Genomic DNA, 20,038 nt, shown 5'->3' with positions numbered 1-20,038 from the left:
CCCCAGCCCGCCCCGCTGGCCCCGGGTCCGAGCCATGCGCCACTGAGCGCGCCCCCGCTCCGGACCGCACAGAGCCCCAGGCCCCCAGCCTGACGCCGCCCATGGCCGATGCCCCCCCGCGCCGCCTCGGCCTGGGCCCCCCACCCGGAGACGCCCCCCGACCCGAGCTGGTGGCTCTCACCGCTGTGCAGAGCGAGCAGGGCGAGGCGGGCGGGGGCGGCTCCCAGCGGCGGCTGGGCCTCCTGGGCAGCCCCCTGCCGCCGGGCGCGCCCCTCCCTGGGCCGGGCTCGGGCTCGGGCTCCGCCTGCGGCCAGCGCTCCTCCGCCGCGCACAAGCGCTACCGTCGCTTGCAAAATTGGGTCTACAACGTGCTGGAGCGGCCCCGCGGCTGGGCCTTCGTCTACCACGTCTTCATGTGAGTCTATGACCCTGCGCCCCTCTGCTTGCCCTTACACTGACCCCGCGCCCACCGGGCTCCCAGGGGACCACCGCCCCGCCCTGGCCCCGCCTCCAATCTCCCACTCCTTGTTCTGGAGGCGACTCTCAGCCCTCTGCCGCTCCTGCCAGGGAACCCTTGTTGGCTTCCCCAGGCTGACCCCAATCCCTAATCCCCCAGACCTGACCCCTGCTTGCCCTCACTTCTGACCTCTTCCACCTCTGTTCCTTGTTTCCATCTGAGTCGCTGGCCTCTGCCTCTCTGCCCCAGGCACTCTCCTCACATCCAGTGTATTGTCCCCCTTAGCTTGGCAAAGTCTGGAGCCACTATAATGGGGCTCCCTTTTCCTCATCTCTTGTCTGTCTGCCTATGTGGCCCACACAGAGGATCACAGGCCCCCCATATCTTCTCTCACCTCCTCCCCAGCTCTAGAGCTATGATGGGCTCCTTTCTGGGCTCCCCTTGGGAATACACCTCTCCAGAGAGCTCCCTTCCCAGCCCCTGGTTGGAGGTGTTTGGGGGTCCCTATGGCACCAACAGGCCTGGGTGGAGTCTGGATTATCTGTGACTTCAGTAGTCTTGCCCTCCACCCTTGACTTCACAGCAGCACAGTGTTCTGTTGCCCTGCTCTGCCCTGCTGCCTGGGCCTAGTGTGCCTGCCCTGCTGGCTGGCTGGACCAGGCCTGGCTCTGGGCACCAGGGGAAAAAGAAAGAGGAGGTGGGGGGGGGATATGTTTGGAAACACTGACGCTTTGAGTGCCTCCTCCCCTTCACTGGTCCACTACAACTTTCAAAAGCACTGACCTCTCTTGGATGTAGAGTGAATTTTGGCAGCTCAGAGCTCTGTCTTAGGAGATGGCCTGGCCCAGCTGGGAACATGAGAGGCCCCACAGATATCAGTTAAAGGGCCTGGCTCTGGGACACTCAGAAGTGCCTGAGAGAAACCACAAGTCCCTGGAAAATGTGCTGTTAACCTATTCTCACCGCTCCCAGAGTCTTGGGGTCCCTAGTTGGCCCCTTTGACTTATACCTGACTGTCCAACAGTGCTCCTGCCAGGCTGAGTTCCACCTGTGTGTATACTGGCCTGTCTATTCATCTCTCCACCTAAGCATCCAGCAATCTTTCTGCTGGTCTGGTTCCATCCTTCTGTCCGGCTGTCCAGTTACCCATAAATCAGTCTATCCACCTGCCTGTCCATCTGCCCACCTATTAGCCTTTCTTCTTCTACCTGGCTTTTCTCACCTGTCTTCTTTGTCTTCTTGTGTGTCCTGCTTTGGGCTTGCCCACCTCTGTCATTTCTGAACTGGGCCCTGAATTTCAGAGAGGAAGGGAATGAAGGGGGCTCAGGGGGAGGTAGAGAAAGAAGACTCCTTCATCCATTAAATGCTGGGGGGGCTGCAGCCTTGACTTTGAGCAGAGATCACTGGCAAGCTGGGATTGCTCCAGATAGGAGGTCAAGCTTCCCCTGGGAGTGCTGGGATGAACATTTGTTGATACAGAAGATGGTTGGGTGAGGTTCAGTGCTGGTAGGGTTGGAGGTGAGGAGCAGAGGATGCTCACTGAGAGTAGCAGCCTGAGGGCTGAAGGTGTAGCTCAGTGTTAGAGGGCTTGCTCAGCATGGGCCAGGCCTGGGTTTGATCCCTACTGCTGTGTGGCAGCCCCTTTGGGTGTCCTAGGAGCTGAGACACCTAGAGTAGAGCTGTACCCTTCTTGGAGGGGATTTTTCAGAGCCTGGGGAGGCCAGTCTGCCCCTGAGTGGGGTTCCTTAGCTGAGATCTGGTCTTTTAGCTCCCACAGGGCATGGGAGGTGATGGTCCACTGCTGGTGCCCCTAGCCAGTACTGTTACACACCTCTGGAATGGCATGTGCTTCTTCTCCTGGAGCTAAATCCACTGACACCTTTGCCCCACATCCTACCCTTACTGGATGTCAGGAATGCCCTGCCCAGGGTCATGCTTGTCCCATCCAGTTGTTTCTTGAAGGGCTGTTTCTTGAAGCTCTGGGGGATATGAAATGCAATATGAAAATGTGCCAATGTTTGGGGTCTCAAGAACTGGTCATCTATCTTAGAGGTCAAAGTGGACTGAGGCACCAGAAGCCCCACTTCTTAGGTGCTCTGTGACTTTGTGTTCATCGCTGGACCTCTCCAGACTTTAGATCTGTAGATCATCAGAACTGATAAAAACCCAAAACTTGTGGTCTCCCTCTTATTGAGGTAATGAATGGGAAAGAGCTTGTGGGATGGTTGTTACTATTGGGGCTGGGGAGGGAGGCCACAAGAAGTCGCTCATGTTCCTGAAGGGACCCAGATGTGGGTTTTCTCAGCCACTCACTGCAGGGTCTTGTGTGTTCTTGCTAGGAAGTGCTTCCTGCCATTGGATGTCTAATCCTCCCCTCCTTCCTTCCCCGGTCTCCCTCAGAGACACCCCATGTGCATACAGTTAGTGAGGACCCTCTTCCAAAAGGTCCAGGTCCATGCTAAAAGGGCCTGTGCAGTAAATCCTGGAAGAGAAGGCTTAAAAAGGAGGGACTTGGGACATCTCCCTCACAGCTCCTAGCCGGACCCTTCAAGCTGCACACCTGCACCTTTTCTGACACCTAGGGATCAGGGACTGCCCATTGATAGAACAGCCTGAGTTGGCCTCTCCTACCAACAGCAGCAGGCAAGCATCTCACAGTAGCTGGAGAAATGAGAATGGCAACTTGTGTCTTCTTGTTGAGATCCAGAATGAGGGGTCCTCTTGAGCTCTTCCTCTCTACTTAGGCCCTTGGCCTTGTCACCTTGTGCCCAGCCCCTGACGGGCTCTCAACCCTTTCCAGCTCTCAGCATTTTGCAAAAGACTATTGCTGCACATTCTGTTTCCTGGGCCCTGCTGGGAATGCTCACCCCTGTGGCACCTTCTTGAAGGTCCCACTAGCTTCTCCCTTGGAGTCCAAGAGGTGGGAAGAGCTGATACAGAGCAAGGGCTATAGCCCACCATGGTTCTCAAGCTACTGTGAGACGCTTGCCTGCTGCTCCCAGCCCCAAGCTGCCCAGCAGACTCTCTCTATGTGAAGGTTTACTGCTTTGTAAACATCCTCCCTCAGCCTTGTCCCTGGGGTCAGAAGCAGTGGGAATAGAGAGGGGAGGAGGTGGTGGTAGCTCCTGGAACCCTCAGACTCCTAACCCTGGAGGTCTTCAACCTCCTGTCCTGGCCATCTGAGAAAGAACATCATCTGGACTGGAAATAATCTCTGCAAAGGATACTCTGGACCCTCAGATGTTACACCATGCTGGTCCTCACATTTTCACAGCCCCATTTTGCTTTTGAGAAAAGTAAGGCTCTAGAGACCAAAGTCACATGGTCAGTTGGTGGCAGATGTGGAGGACAAGACCCCAGAATTCCTGACTTCCAATTCAGAATGGCTCCCTCTGCTCCCTCTAGCAGCCTGATGTGGCCCTTGGAATTTGAACCAAAATTCCTGGCTGCAAGCAGCACTGTCTGCATGCAGACACCATGTTAAGCAGTCTTAGACTACTTTCATGTGTCCTCCAGCAGCTTTGGGAGGCAGCTACCATCATCCTCTGTTTGACAGATGAGGAAACTGAGATTCAGGAGAGTCACTCAGTTAAAGTGGAAGAACCCCATTCAGTGCTTGATAGGAAGTGGATCTGTTGTCTGCTCCTAAGGCAGCACCCTAATCCTAGGCTCTTGAGATCAGTACTCCCATGCCACCTATTGGTCCCTAGCACCCAACACACTGACTTCTGGGAAGGCGGCAGTGATAGGGTTTGCGGACCTGAATGGCATCTGCCCCAGTGTACCCAGCGCAGTCATACCTTTGTTGGATGTACGTGTCCCTGACACAGGCCAGCTGGATGTATCCTGTACACTCCTGCAGCCATGTCACTCCTGCTCACGGATGTCACAAATGCTTATGCAGCATACATCCAAGGAAAAGGAATCTAGTGCACAGTACCCTTAGGTATCTGGAGAAGTGCAGCTGTCACTCACTGCATAGATGTACACATGTGCTCATCCAGGACCCTGAGGCCACCTGAGAGCAGGCTCCATGCCTGGAGTTTTTGCCTTTATCTCTCCCCTCTGGGGCTACCCTTATGGAGCTGTGGCTATCTGTGCATTCATTTGCCTTGGAGGACAGCCGCAGAACCATGTAGCCGTGGAGTCGCTGGTTTCCCAGAACTCTGCTGGCCCCCAGAATCCTTCTGTCCAGCCCTGAGGCGTACTGTTGGGCATACCAGGGCACAGAAAAGGGCACATACTCCTCTAGAGTCACACCTAGTGAGACGTGCCAGGAACCTAGGCCTCTGCCTCCCAGGTAGGGATTCAGATGACAGCATTCTTCATCCTTGTCAGTAAGAAAAGCTGATGTCCTTAAGAACTTTGCACCATGCCTAGGTCTCAGAGATAACCCCAATCTTTCGCTGCTGTTTTTTACCACTAGTTGTTTCGTTTGGCTTTGTCAGGAGAGGGAGAGTAGAGCCACCATCTTATTCCTAATTTGCCTTCCTCCTCTCCCTTTGCTCCGTGCTTCCTGAGTTCTCCTTTGTAGTCAGGTCAGGTCTCATTGCCTACCCCATCTCAACTCAGTAGTACATTCCTTCTTCCCATTGAGGAAGCTCTGCTGGACTTCAACAGGACTTCAGCCCTGTTGGTGTGGATGCCTATATCCTTGGAATGCTGGAGCCAGAAGTGCTTCAAGAGGTGATTATTCTTGGGCTGATGGCAGCATTTTGAGTGGGTGATTAATTTAAGGTTCTCTGAGCCATCAGAGTTGCTGAAGCTGCCAGGGACCAGTGAGAGGAGGCTCTACAGCTGGACCTGCCTCCAAGAGCCCATGCAGAGAACTTCCCAGTGTGGGCCATAGCCTGAGGTTTTCTAGCCACCCTAATCCCTCTCTTCCCCATCTTCCTTCTGACCTTGGGAGCCTAGCAGGGAATTCTGAGCATCAGACCTTGGAATAGCCCCTAGTGTGGGAGGGAGTGAGGGGCTTTATATTTACCCAGAGTTTGTCCCACAGGAAATTAAAAGCATAGGCTTGAGGGGGCCAGGGAGATAGCTCAGTGGAATAGGTGATTAAGGTCCTGAGTTCGATCCCTGGTACCATTAAAAAAAAAAAAAAAAAAAAAAAAAAAGCCTGTCTCAAAAGCATGGGCTTTGAGGCCGGGGAGATAGCTCAGTAGAATAAGTACTTGCCTGGCAAGCACAAGGGCCAGAGTTCAATCCCTGGTTCTAGGGGGGAAAAAAAAAGCATGGGCTTGAGTCTGACAGATTTGGATTCATTTCTGCTTTGACCCATAGCAGACATTTGTTGTACAAGGCACTTAACCTCTGCAAGCTTTAGTTTTTCTATATCTGAAAATAATGAAAATAAAATACCAGCCTCTACAATTGTCAGGACTGAATGAGAGAAAGCAGGGAACACACTGCTGTCCACAAACTTTAGCCACTGTTATCGTTACAGTCCTTGGCTCAGCACAGCAAGTCTGCATGTGCCCTGGAGACAGCAGGAACTGTGTTTGCCTATGTCACAGACCCGAGTGCCTCTCACTGGGGCATGAGGAAGTGTCTTTGGGGCCAACTTAGTCTTTTTTCTTTTGAGACAGAGTCAGGTCTTTTGCCCAGCCTGGTCTCCAGTTTCTGGGCTCAAGGGATTCCCCTGGTCTCAGCCTCTGGCACAGCTGGAATAGCTGGGGTTACAGGTGTGTGTCTCCACACCTTCCTCTGAGCCTTCTATTTGCATTCTCCCCTTTAACTGGCACAGCCATTGTTGAGGAAAGTGAGGCTGGGTGTAAGGACTCCACCCATCTGTCCAAGATCCCTGCTCACCTGGATTCCTAGGGTACACATTGATTTGTTTCTCCCTTCATTTGACAAATGTAGATGAGATCAGTGCTGTTCCAGGGTAGGAAGCCATAGCCTGTGAGGAGGACCTGAGCCTGCAGGACTGATGGCCTCTGCTGCCTCCTCTCCCGAGGGCTCTTGAGCCGAGCCGAGCTGTCTGTGTATAGGTATGAGTGTGTCCCTGTGTTCTGGGGAGAGGGTGTGCCAGAGTGTCATTGTTTCACCAAGGTTTGATGTTCCTAGGGCTTGAAAGGAGAGGCATGGTGTTCAAAGAGGTGGCCTGGGACTCCTGGGAGAAGACAGCAATCTCCCACTCTCTCTGGAGCCCCTCACCTTGGAATAGGGATGAAGACAGGAAATCCAGAGGTGTCCCTGATCTCCAAGGTCCAGTGTTACAATGTTTTTTGTAATATAGGCCTAACAGGTGCATTTGGCTACCTGCAAAGTGACCGGGTGGGCAAGGGGAGGTACTGTCTCAGGACCTGGGATTGGAGCCTCTGGCTCCTCTTCTAGCACTTTCTCTGGGGCTATTAGAGAGCAGGATGGCACTTGGATGGGAACCTAGGGATTGCTTGCCCACAAGAAGGGGTCTGCTTGCCCACAAGAGGGAACCTGGAGAACAAGACAGAGGATACTCTGACCACTGGGACCCTCTAACCTCCCCCAGGACTCCATGCTTTCTGGGCAACTCTGTCCCCAAGGCAGGATCTGTGTGCCCTAGAGGTTGGCAGCTAAGGGAGGTGAGAAACAGGAGGGGCAGCCCCAGGCAGCACACTAATTAGGCTGGGAATCTGTGGGCAGCCCTGAGGGAGGGAGGAAAGGAGGAGCTCAGCGATTCTTTGCTCTGCCTTCCCTCCTGGAGATTTAGGGAGCAGTAGGTGGAACAGGGTTCCTAGCCTATGAGCTGGAGGAAATCTTGGGGCACACTCTCCCAGGTCTCCTCAAATACCTAGGCCAGACTTGTGGGAGGGGAGAGCTCACTAGAGATAAACAGAGTATGGTCCTATTGAGACAGGAAGAATGGAGATAAAAGGTCTTCTGGCTTTGGGATGGGGAGAGGAAGGTTATGCCTGCATCTCTGCCATCTTCCTCCCTTGCTGCTCCTCCATATGAGTCTCAGGCCTGTCTAGGTCACTGTTTTTGGTTTTATTTTTTGCTGGGCTTGGCTGTCCCCTGGGAGGGGAGGAGTAGGGAGAGAAGAACGAGTTTTGTCAGCACAATCCTGGGTGCCTTTGATCCTGCCCATCTAGCCCAACTGCCACCCTCTGCAGTTGGAGTGGAGTACCATCCCCTAGGAACAAGGGGGATCTAGGTGCCTTAAGGCTTTCCTCCCTGGGGACAACAACAGCAGGTGAGGGATAACTCTTTCTACCCCTATCTGCTCTCCCTATGTCCCTGCTCCCCAACATCAAAGTAGAGTCTTCCAGCTTTATTTCACACATGGAGAAACAGGCCAGGAAAAAGGACCTGCCTGCCCCAGGACAGAATGAAAGCTGAGTGCTGCTGCTCAGCTGCTCTGTCCTCTGAGGGAAGGAGCCACCCCTGAATTCACGCACGCTTCCCACTTTCCAGCGTCTGGCATTGGTGGTGGTAAGAGAGAGAGGGGATAAAGAGGACTGTGTGAGCCATGGTCCAGCAGAGGGAGGGTGGGGAATGCGAGCAGGTTGAGTGGAGGAATCAGCTTTTCCTCCCATGCTTTTTATCTTCAAAGAAAAGAAACCCCTAGCCCTTTTTATTTTTATGCATAAGAGTATTAAGATATAAAGACATTAGATGATTTGCCCAAGGTCAACAGATGGTTAAATGGTAGGTGCTGGATTTGAACCTGAACAATGAAGCTCCCCGGGAGCCATGCACTTAACCATACACCAGGCTGCTTGCCCAGTGGCCCTGGCATGGGGCCCTTCCCGTGCACTTTTTTAGCCCTGGAGATCAAACCCAGAACCTCTCTAGCATGCCGTACTCCTCAGCCACACCCACGGGGGGCTCTCCTTGGGCACATCTTTCTTTTGACTTTCTTAATCTGCCTTGCAGGCTCTATAAGCCTCTTGTCTCTTCTTTCAGCCCTGGAATACTGGGGCTTTGTCTTGGGTCTTCTTCTCTGTACAGTTTCAAGATGGTCTCATATACTTCTGCTACCTCAGGGGTTACCTCCATGAGGACAGCTTCCCCCTCTCCAGTTTCATTCCTGAGCTTCTGGTGTAGTTGTCTGCAGACAACTCCCAGCCTCATCTCTTGGACATCTCAAACTCAGTATCTCCCTACACACTCACACTCCTTCCTCAGTCTACCTGACAGCAGCTCTCCCATACTGGAACCCAAGTCCACAAACCCCTCCTGGATGTATCCCTTCCTTCTCCCCTATGAAATGACCCTTTGTGTGCCCAACTGTTGTGGTTAGTGATCTGAGTGCTTTTTCTTCTGTCTGCAACTCCGTCCCCTCTGCCATACACTCATCTATGGTGAACTCCTGTCAAATCCCCATTTGAGCACCCCTCTTCTTGGAGATACCTTGCCCAAGCCACCTGAGGCTTAATTAGGAGTCACCAGAGCTCAGTTCACTCCACTCCATGTATTCTTGCTTCAGCACATTGGGTAGGATTAGAGCACCCTCGTGGCCATGGTAGGAAATGAACAAATATTGATGAGTGTGGGAATGAAGGTGGCATCACTGGAGTAGTAAGGAGGAGGGGGATTTTGCTAACTGCAAATAAACAGAAAAGGGCCCCTTTGTCCTCTTGATATAGGACCTTCAAGTGATACAGGAGAAATAAATGCAACTCGCAACCTGCTAGATGTCTGATATGCCAAGTTTGTGCTCCCCAAAATCAAAGAATGAATTCTGAGGAACAATAGATGTGAAGAGTAGGATTTTTTTTTTTTTAAGAGTAGGAAATTTTTGATCCCCAGTACTGTAAAAAAAAAAAAAAAGTGTAGGAAATTCTGATAGTGAGAAATAACTCCTGAGAGAGACAGGAGGGCTCCCTGGGGGGGTTGCTATGAGCCCACTTTTCAAAGAAAGTTTTATAGAGCAAAATAATGAGATGGGACAAAATTATGATTAACCAATAAGATTGCAAGTACAGTCACTTAGGTAACATTGATCCAGTGGAGAAGAAAGTCATAGCAAGTGCACATGGAAAGAATAAGGACATTGGGCCGGCGAGATAGCTCAGTGCACTAAAGTGCCTGCTTAGGCAAGCTTAGGCAACACAGGGATTATGGTTTGATCCCTGACACTACATGCTGTGCCAGCCCTGTCCTCAGGGCAGGTTGAGCCGGCCACAAAAATAAATAATAATTTTAAAAAAGAAAAGAATAAGGACTTTTTTTTTTTTTTTTTTTTTTTTTTGGAAGAGATAGGTCAAGAGGTCTTGGTCATCCACCTGGGTGACTGAATCCTGCCTAGACTATCATTGTCATTTATTCCTTGGGGAGACATGTAGGTCTTGCCATTCTGTCTTTATCTTGATGCCTGGCCTTCAACGAACGCACCTCCACCCACAGTTGTTGTTATGTGTTCTCATCTTCTGCACTGACTCCTTCGAGGACCTAGCTCTGTCTACCTACCTAGGATATTTCTACCTAACTTATGTGTCTCATGATTTTTATCCTGAGCTCATGTGCTCCAAGTGGAGGTATCAGCATTGCTGCAGAGTGGGATGCCTAGATCCCTGAGGGTAGGACCTTGATTGTCTGGCTATGCAGGCTGATCTTATTCTGGTGGCAAAGGGAAGCCAAAGTGGGCAGGCCAGGGCAAGCTCATTAGATAGGAACCAGGGCTTGCCTGGTCTCTGTTCAAGTGAGTGCTCTGCAGACATGAAGCCCTTTAGTTCTTCCAGTCCGTTTTGTGGAGACACTGTGCTTGTTCCCATACTTCAGAGAGGAAATGGAAGCTCAGAGAAGGAAAATAAGGGACACCAAGTCACACACAGCTCATTCGCATCAGAGCCAGGATTCAAGCCTTTGCATATGGCTCCCAGGCCCAAGCTCCAGATGGCGGCTCCATGCATCCACAGACGAAGATAGTTTTCAGTGGTCTAGGGCAAAAGTGAAGAAAATAAGGACGACATGGTGGCTTTTTTATAAAGATAAATTTATTCCATTTAAAGGATGGTCTTTCATCTGGGATTATGTCCTTTCTTTTATGAAATGATAGACTTGGAATTTTTAAAAAATGTCCCTACTTGGCAGAATAAAAAGTTGACAACCTTATGTGGTCATCAAAGTGTTTTGAGACATTTTACCAGTGCATGAAATCCGCGAGTCAGGGCGCCATCCTAGCTCTTCCTATCTCTGGGGTCAGATAGGAGGAACCTAGGGTGGGTGGAGGAATTAGGAGCCTCAAACTCGGTCCTGGAGGAGCAGCCCAGAGCTCCTCCCAAAATTGGGCTTGAGGGCAGGGCCAGCCAGAACCAGGGGCACTGGACCAGGAGCCAGCAGGCTGAGTTTGGCCCCTCCCTCTGTCAGAGACGTGGTGACACCTGGCAGATAACTAGATCTTGTGTGGCACCAGTTTCCATCCACACAGAATGACAACAGCTCCACCTGCCCACCTCACAGGGTTGGCTCTTGAATCAAATGCTTGGTAAATTACAAAGTGTTCTAGAGAACAGACGGGTGTGATGGTTTTCGTGTTTCTGTCTTTCCATCCTGGGCTCATACTTCTCATGGACACTGGGCTCCTGGTCTCTTGCTTTCCTGCTCTGGTTTGAGACCTGAAGAAGACACATTGAGGAGTAGACCTGCCCTGTAAGAGCAGGTCAACCACCTTGACAGTTCCTGTCCTCGGGACCCCTGGCTGGCAGCACAGAAATGCACCCAGGCTAAAGCCCAGGGAACTCTGAAAATAATGCACTTACAGGGAACCAGCCTGGGAATTCTCACAGACTTATCCTCTAGTAATAAGATTCACAGTCTTCTCTCCAGCAGGCATTGTGCTAAATATTTTTTTGTACTTTGAATTGAACTCAGGAACTTGTGCCTGCCAGGCAGGCACTGTGCTGTTGAGCTACATTCCATGCTGAATATTTTCACGTAGAACTTCAATAGAAGTGCTATGAAGTGCTCTTCTTCCAAGAGCCCTATACTAGGTTTTATCATTGTCCCCATTGTGAGGACAGGGCTGCTTCAGGTGAGTGCAGGTCCTGTCACACAGGCCTTGAGTGGTGGATTGAGCACTCAGCCCCAACAACAGAAGGCCTGGAGAGCCTGTGTGTGCACGCACCCTGTGCTGTGCCCAGGTCATGGGGAGAGAAGGTTTGTAGGCTGCAGTGGAGGCAGAGTGCTCACCATGTATGTGGAGGGTAAGGTATGGTGGAGAGAGCAAGGGACAGGCACCTGCTGGGTGGCTGCCAGCAGACATCTCCTTCTTTGAGGTGGCTCAGCCTCCCCCTGCCCTGGCTGTCACTAATAATGTAGCAAGTGTGTGTGAGCTCACCAAGTGCCAGACACTGCTCTGAGGACTTGTCAAGCCTTCCTTCACTTGGTTTCAACAACCCTGTGAGAAGGGGCGGGGAAGATGGCTCAGTAGAGTAAGTGCTTGCCTGGCAAGCACAAGGGCCTAAGTTCAATCCCCAGTTCCACAAAAAAAAAAAAAAAAAAGACAACAACCCTGCGAGATAGGTGCTATTGTTGGGCCCATTTCTCAGATAAGAAGGTAGAGGCACAAACTGTTAAGTAACTTGCCTGGATGTAGGTGGTCAGGCTAGCACTCTCTGACCTGCCTGCTCCTCTGGGAGGCTGCCAGAGGTAGCAGCTCAAAGTCCTCCTTCCCTGTTTTCTCTCTTTGGGGGAGCTTCACTAGCAGTCCCTGTGGTGGACTGTATGACACATGCTGAGGACAGGTCAGGGAATTAGACTTCTCCTACTCTCTGGAAAACTTGAGTATGAAAGCTGGCTATCACCAGGGAAAGTGAATGCTAAGTGCCACTGTCCCTCAGCAGCAGAGTGCTGAGAGAACCCAGTATCAAGCAGCCACACCCAGCTCCAACCAGTGCCTGCAGGGAAAGACTTGTCAGAGGAAGAGACTTACTTTGCGATAAGAAACATTAGCAAGGGCTAAGTCCCAGAAGTAGGGCCAAACATGACACTTACAAAGGACAACAAGGAGTCAAAGGGTAGGTGCCTAGAGGAGGACAGGACGAGACATGAGCAAGGCCAAGTTATTCCTCAGCACCAAGCTGAGGAGTAGCCACTTCCTGGAGAAGGAACTAAAGGCAGAGTGACAAGTGGATTCAGATTTTAGAAACTCTCTGAGATTGATCTGTCAGACTGGAGGGTGAAGACTCTGGCAGAGAACCCTGGGGTGCCATCCCTTGTGACCACATATGTCCTCTTCCTTCTTCCCAGGCCAGACTCCTGAGTGCCTCTTCCACAGCTGTCCACAGCCCTGCCCATAGCCTGGCTGCTTCAACCTGGCCAGGAGCCCTGGGACTTTGCCTGTAGGGAAAGCTCCACAGGCTTATGCAAACCCTGGCCTGCTGAGCTGGGGGTGCCTTGGAGGCAGGGAGGATAGAGGCAGGCCCTTGGGCTGTCTGGAAAGGGGTCTGAAAACATGGGCTTGAGGCCTTGGGGTCCGCAGAACAGTAGCTCAGAAGGGCCCCACAGCTTTGTGCGTCCTGTCCTCCTCTAGAGGCCTCTGGAGAAGGGGGCAGGGTACATGGAGCACTAGCTCCTCCCTTTTCTTATACCTTAACAGGATGTGGAAATCACACACTTCACCCAGATCCCACTTTCTTCTGTGGGTAAACTGAGTCTCCATACTGGACACGGACTAAACTCGGGTCAGTGGTGAAGCGCAGACCAGAACTCAGGCTCAGTCCAAGAGTCGTAGATGTCCCCAACAAAGATAAATAACAGCAGCTTTTCTGTGGAGCCTGACCCAGGCCGGCCTAGGCTCAAGTCCCCTCTGGGTAGTCTTAGGAAGATTTTTTAATTTCTCTGAACCTTAACCTCTGGGTCTGCCATGCTACCAGGCATTGGGAAGGCATCACCTTCCCCTTTGAAAGTTCACAAAGCACTGTGAAGCATACCTGGCCCATCAGAGGGTTTAATTATTGCATACTCAATGAAGCCCATTTCTTGTAATGGGTCTAGAGGAAATAACTTACACCATTTTACACTGAGGCTTAGAAAGTATAAGTCGCTGGCTCAGGGTTGTTCTGCTGAGAAGGGCCTGACACCCAGGCTTCCAGATACCTGTCTAGGACCCTTGGTGAACACAGCCCCAGTTTTGAGTTTGTGTTCTCCATGCAGATCCAATAGTATCCCAAGACCTGTCAGACAGCTGGGCTGAAGCTGTTTGTATGTTGTAGGTTGGGCTGGCCTGCTGGCTGGAACTCAGCTCATACCAACTCCCATGCCCTGTGCTCAGGTCTGGCCACAGCTGCTGCCCCATGAGGAAGAAGACCTTCCCACTTGCCCTCCTGTATCAACATTCTGGGTTTGGCTGGCCGGGCAGGGGCTGTTGCATGGGCATGATGACCCCCTTCCCATGATGGGCTCAGGGCATGTAATGCCCCTCACATGATAGGCATGGGATGAGCCCTGGACTGGGAGAGAGATTTGCACTCTCCTAATCCGAGGCTGCAGCCCTCCCTCTGTCTTGGCCAGGGCCGTGGGAGAGGTTTGTCCCTGCCCCATGCCCAGTGGCCCCAGCCAGATCCCTGGCACACACCCAGTCCCCTGCCCTTCTCATGCTCCCCACCCTCCCACTATTTGGGCAGAAATGGAACTTATAGAGGCACGTGCTAGGGTATTTGAGACTGATCTATGTGCAGTGCTGTGCAGCATTTAGAGCTGGAGGATGGGACTGTGTCAGAGAGTTTTAGGGACTATGTGGGGCAGAGGATTGGTTGGGGTGCAGAGGTAAGAGCGTTTGGGGCTAATCCTGAGCCACCCCTTCCTGGAGAAATTTGGCTACAAGTCAGGGAGGCAAATGTGTGGGTCATGCCCCCCCTCCCTGGGCAGTAAACACTGCTGTCGCCTAGGAGACCAGTCCAAACATCCCGGCCCCCCACGGTTATTTATACCGAGACTCACTTTCCTTCTCTGGCCTGGTCTGGCCCCTCAATCCAGCCCTGAGCTGTGTGACCTGAGCAGAAGCTCCAGCTCTGAACAAAGCTGCTCAGACCTGGCTGGGGACTGGGCACCACTACCTTGGATCATGACTATCCTACTGGAGGCCCTGGTCTCTGGGTCAGAAAACAGCTCCGAGGCCTTGGGCAGCTTGTGGAGGACTTAGGAGGAAAGCAGAGGCCTTGGGCCTGTGCCGTGGGTCTCTTTGAACCTGTGCAGGCCTGTGGTCTCTGAACCCTGTGTAGCCTAGTGAGTCAGGGTTAGAGCTGTCGTACTGCTTTCAGCAGTTCTGGTTCTTTTAATGAAACCTGATATAGAAACACAGCACTTATATAAAACAGATCAAAGCAAGGCTGATTGACTAGACTCCAAGATGGGGGCCCAAAAGTGTGCCCTGCCTGTGTCTTCCTGAATACTGACCTGGAGCCTGCTTATGGTCCTCCTCATTCTAGAACATGTTCTAGGTAATCCTGGGTCTTAGAGCCACCCAGCTTATTTGCAGTACCAGAATGTAGACGAAGCCTGCACAACACCCTGAGGCATCAGGAAGAGGTAGCCCAAGGTCCCTCCAGGTGAGAGATGGGCCTGGTGTTTGTGGGAAGAGAATGGGAGTGCACAAAGGCTGAGGATCAGAGGGTAGGAAGCAGGAGCTGGTTGTCTCCTCCCTGTCAGATTCCAGCGTGGGACTCCAAGACTCTCAATTCAAACTTTGTCTTCCAGGATCATTCTGAAGGTCTGTCGGGAAGGATAGAACATATTTTATTTAACAGCTTGTTAACTTGACTTAAATATTTAGACTTATAGGATGTGGGTCTCCATCTGTGCTGTTTCCCCTCCCCTCCAGTGTTAGGGTGGAACACACATCAGGCCTCCCTCTACGACTCTCCTGCAGCTGCTCTGGGACAGCCTTGTGCAGAGCCCTCAGGCTTCACAGGACAGGGTATGGGCCCCATGTCACTAGTGCTTTACTGTGGTAATGCTTTCTGAACATCCATGTGGCCCAGCCACAGGGATGTGGAAGACAGGCTGGCCTGCTGTAGAGGATGAGTCTTAATGGGGGGTGTGGGCGGAGGGGCAGAAGTAGGGACAATCTCAGCACAGAAGAGAATGACAAGGGGCCCACGGGGTTCCCAGAAGAGACCTAGAGCCCTAACCAGTGGCTGGAGAGATGCTTCTCTGCAAAGTAGTGCAGGGATTCTTGGAGTGGGCATGAGATCCCAAGAGGAAGGAGCATAGAAGTCAGCACTTCTGTGGAAATGCACAGGGCAATGCTTTCGGGGTATACAGCCTGCAGTGCTGGTAGAAGAGCTTGGGTTTTTGGTCTTTTCTTTTTCTTTTTTTATTTTTATTTTTATTTATTTATTTTTGCGCGTGCGTGTGTGTGTGTGTGTGTGTGTTTGTATGTATGTATGTGTGTGTGTGGCCAGCTCAGCCACCAGGGGGCGGGGCTGGCTGGCATGTGGTGCTGGGGATTGAACCGTGGTCCATGTGTTTTGCTAAACTTGTTCTAAGTAGGTGCTTTAGACCACTGAGCCATCTCACCAGCCCCCAAGGTCTTTTCTTTTAAAAACAGGGTCTCGCTATGTAGTTTATGCTGGACTTAAACTCATTATGTAGCTCAGGCCAGTCCTAAACTTGGCAGTGAGCCTCCTGAGTGCTCAGGCATGTGGCATTCAGGATTTCAGGCATGTGGCATCACATCCTGCTTAGCACTTGGGTTGAAAGGGGAAGGATGGGGGGCTTGCGGGTTAGTTCAGTTGTTTAAGTACCTGCTGGGGCAAATCCAGTCAGGCCCAGGGGACTGTGGTTCGATCCCCAGCTCCCCATGCCTTACCAGAACCGCACTTAAGGCAGCCTGAGCCAGCCAAAAAAAAAAAAGCCTTCTCAACTTCTAGGGCCGGCCTGATAGCTCAGCAGATTGAAGTGCCTGCTTAGGCAGAGCACAGTGGCCAGGTTGGATCCCAGGCGTGCCTTGCCAGCCCTGCCCCTGAGGCATGAGGAGATGGTGATTGAGACTTGGTGTGGTGGTAGGCACTTGTAATCCCAGCGCTTGGGAGGCTGAAAATAGGAGAATCACTGAGTCTGACCTACATAGTGAAACCCTGTAGACCCTGTCATAAATACAGAAAAAGAAAGAAAGAAAAGAAAAGAGGAAGGAGCCACTGTGGGATAGCCAGTGAGGGAGAGGCACTTAGACTGCAAGACAGGTGGACTCTGGTAGGGCTGCACCTCTGGTGGTCAGTGAAGAGGCTGGCTGAGGGTGGGATAGGGCTGGGTTCCCAGGAGTGGGACGTGGGGGAACTATAAAAAACAAGTGATCTGAACTCTCTTTTCTGGGGTTGCACCTCCTATCTCCTGTCTCTTGTCTCCACCATTTCACAGCCCTGTGGTTACCCCTTCCCCAGAAGTAAAGCCCTTTATGGGGGGTGGGATCAGAGGGAAGGCTGCTGTTGGATAAGAGGTTTTTCTGGGGCAAGGGGATCCTATCATTCATTCGTTTATTCATTCCCTCACTCAATACGTATTCATGGAGAACCTGCGTTACACCAGGTGTTCCAGGTGTTGGAGAAAGTCATGAATAAGCCCCCAGCATTCAAAGTGTGCACGCTTGTGGCCAGGAGGGAGGACCAGCAATTGTGTTTATCACCAGGGTCCATCTTCTGCCTTTGCCTGTGCCAGAGGCCAGGGACCCTCCCATCCCACTCACTTGCTCCCAGCGTCTACTTCTCTGGACACTGAGTGACTAGGAGGGGCTCCCTGGGTAGGGAGAGACTGGGCTGGAGAGTCAGGATGGAGTCCTTTCCACTCACTCAAGATAGACTTTGAGCTCCTTACAAGAACGTTTGTAGCCCTGGTTTCTGTCTTTGCCTAGTGGGGCTCTGGGCCCTTGTGAAGCCCTGAGAAGAGGAGAGGTGGGAGACACTGGGCAGCTCCAGTGTTCCCCTTGGTGAGCTACTCCTTTGACTATGGTGGAAGGTGGAGGGGTGCCAGCATTAGCATCGTCAACACAAGATGTAAGCGTCAACCGGTAATCCTCAACTTGTGGCGTGCGCTGTGGGCCAGCCTCCAGTATCTTCTCAGTGCTTTCCTCACATGCAGTTCTTTTAGGTGAGCTTATCTTCCCTCCTCTTTTTTTCGGATGAGGAAACTGAGTCTCAGGTGAAATGACTTGCTTGAGGTCACACGTAACGTGTGACATCAGGAGCCCTTCAGGACGGTGCTGTGAGGTGCTGCCTGGCACCTGCCCATCCTGGGCACTCAGCCTGAGAGTGGAAACCCAGCCTTAGCTTCCCCACAAGCTCCCTCCTTGATCTCTTGGGGGCTGGAGCCGCCCAGAGCACTGGGTCCCGCGACCCTGGCCAGGGCAGTACCAGGGCTGGATCAGGCCAAACCCAAATCTGGAGCCATAGAACTTCGGCGTCCCCGGGCGCACAGTGCCCCCAACCCGACCTTGGTGGGTGGGCGACCCGCGGCCAATTGGGGTGTGGCTTCTTCCCTCTCGGTCCCTGGCTTCGGGGACGCAGCGGCACCTTCACACTTTCCGCTTGGCCCGCTGCTCGCCTTTCAGGCCGCCGTGTTTTCAATTGTTAATTTGGAAACGGAAAAAGAAGCCGGTCGGGCGGGGAGGTAACCCGAGCTGCCACCCGTCCCCCTCCCCCTTCCCCCTTCCCCCTCCCTTTCCCTCCTTCCCCCACAGAGCCTGGTGTCTGCTCCGCCCCGCCCGCTCCGCCCCTTCCAGTGTGCTCGGCCCACACAAAGGGGTGGGCCACGGACACTATCCTAGGGCGCCCAGCGTGGCAACTCTGCCCCGGGACAAGGGAGCCTCGCGGCAGAAGCTCGTGGAGAGGTGAGCGGGAAGGAGTCACCCAGCGGCCCCTCCCCCCAGCACCCCCCCCCCCAAAGGATCCGCGCCTGGAGTCAGCCTCCAGTATCCGGAGATGAACCCAAACCTTACAAGGTCTTCATCGGGTCAGACTTACCCTGATCTTGTGCACTTTTTCCGTGGTTAATGAATGATTGGAAGTTCTGCTTTAGTCTACCGTGAGTCCTCTTGATGCCATTATTCAGCTGTGGGAGAGTTTTGGAGTTAGAAGGAAGTTCCATCTAGATTTGCCATGCGAATAAAATATAAAAGACCCTCTTCCAGAAACTCCAGAACCCTGAAGTCATGGAGGAAAGCTGGGGCTTGCCGTCCCTGATGAACCATGGAAAGTCAGGCTTCTTGTCACCCAGGAGTGAGTTGAAGCTCAAACAGTTGCAGAGTCAGGAGAAAGAACGTGTGTGACCTTGGTTCCTAGCTCTGCTCACACCCCTGTGCTTCCCCTCTGTTGACCCCAGTTCTAGCACCTTCTAAGCGACTGAGCAGCCTCCTGCTTTGGAGGACTCTGGATCCTTTGGAGTGGGTGGGGTGGAAGTAGGGGTTGGGAGGGGGAAGCATTCCCTTCTCCTGAAGCTGAGTAAACTGCAGGGCTAGGCAGTCCCCTGCCCCTAGCCTAAGACCCTCCCACCTTACTATGGCATGGGCTTAGAGCAGCCCAACTCCTAGGCCAAGGTCCCACAGTAAGCCTTTCTCAGCTTGCAGGGTTCACTGCACTCATTCTGTTTGGCTGGTTCTAGGTTTGGGGTTCCTACCAGGAAACCCTGTAAGCAGCTGCCCCAGGTGTGGCTTGTGAGTTTGCATTCTGCTTTGCTTACTGTGGCAAAGGCCCTGGAACTCTTCTCCTTCAAAGCCACAAACCTCACGCTGGGTGGGATCCTCAGTGGCTGAGTTTATAGAACTCCTAGGCTGGGCTCAGACCTGGCACCTGAGCTCCACAGGGATCCTTGCCCTTCCCCGTGCTCCCTTAGGACTCAGGGGGTCCTAAGAACCAAGTGGCTGGGACAAAGCTCTTCCCTGTTTTAGAATTTTCCCCCCCTTCCCTTATTCTCTTTGTGCAGGTTCTGCTGATTCAGAGAACAAAGACTACTTAGAGGTGACCCTGACTCCTGTGGAACTCAAGTAGCTGGGGAGCTGGGTAACCCTGCAACCCAAGGCCACACTGTGACAAACAGCAGGGAGGGCAGGAGCAGGTCCCATCCTGGCCACAGGATGAGGGGATTTTTTTAAGTTGGAGTGAGGGATGGGTACCTGTGTCCTGCCAGAGAAAGAGGAAGAAGTCTAAAGATACCACCTTAGGATCTAGGAAATCTGGAGGCTGGGCCCAGCTCTGTCTTGAAGGTAGCATGATCACAGGAAGACCAGGTACCTCTCTGGGAGTCAGCTTCCCCATATATAAATTAGAGGATTGGTGGATCTCTAGAGAATCCTTCGTTGCCACAATATAGCCATTATCTAATCATGTCTTGCCACCTCCACTTCCCATGAGCAAATCACTGTCAGCTCTTGCTAGGATTGTGTCACCAACTTCTCAAGTCCAGGTGGGTCAAATGCCCTGACATTCCAGGCTCTTCTCCCCTCTGAGGCATGGGGATGTTTTGCAGACACAAAGGGGTGTGTACCTCACAGCTCTTCATCTTGCCTGGAGTAAAGGCTGAATTCTCAGCAGCCAGGTTTGGCTTTACTCCCACTCCCTGTCTGCTTTTACCTCTTTCTGCCATTTTTCTGGGGGACTGTTCCTGCCTTGGTGGTTGTGGAGCACCCTTCTGGCTTTGGTCTTTTTTTTTTTTTTTTTTTTT

The 20,038-nt window shown here is 52.4% G+C and overlaps 1 protein-coding gene across 5 annotated transcripts in view; it reads left to right on the top strand.

Annotated features, from left to right (window-relative positions):
* The first annotated feature begins 36 nt into the window (after positions 1 to 36).
* Kcnq4 (potassium voltage-gated channel subfamily Q member 4) overlaps positions 37 to 20,038 on the top strand; it is a 51,116-nt gene continuing 31,114 nt past the window's right edge. For 3 of the 5 annotated variants that reach the window (XM_023706206.1, XM_023706205.1, XM_023706204.1), the window contains exon 1: positions 18,317 to 18,403. In XM_023706206.1, the coding sequence (XP_023561974.1) occupies positions 18,372 to 18,403 (32 nt within the window). In that variant the 5' untranslated portion in view covers positions 18,317 to 18,371. Of the gene's footprint in view, positions 416 to 18,316; positions 18,404 to 20,038 lie in introns of those variants that run through there. The other 2 variants (XM_004645957.2, XM_004645958.2) reach the window with 2 other exon arrangements.

This window comes from Octodon degus, unplaced genomic scaffold (assembly GCF_000260255.1).
Source record: "Octodon degus isolate 3935 unplaced genomic scaffold, OctDeg1.0 scaffold00245, whole genome shotgun sequence".
In the NCBI taxonomy this organism is placed as follows: Eukaryota; Metazoa; Chordata; class Mammalia; order Rodentia; family Octodontidae; genus Octodon; species Octodon degus.
This window is presented reverse-complemented; position numbering and strand designations above follow the sequence as displayed.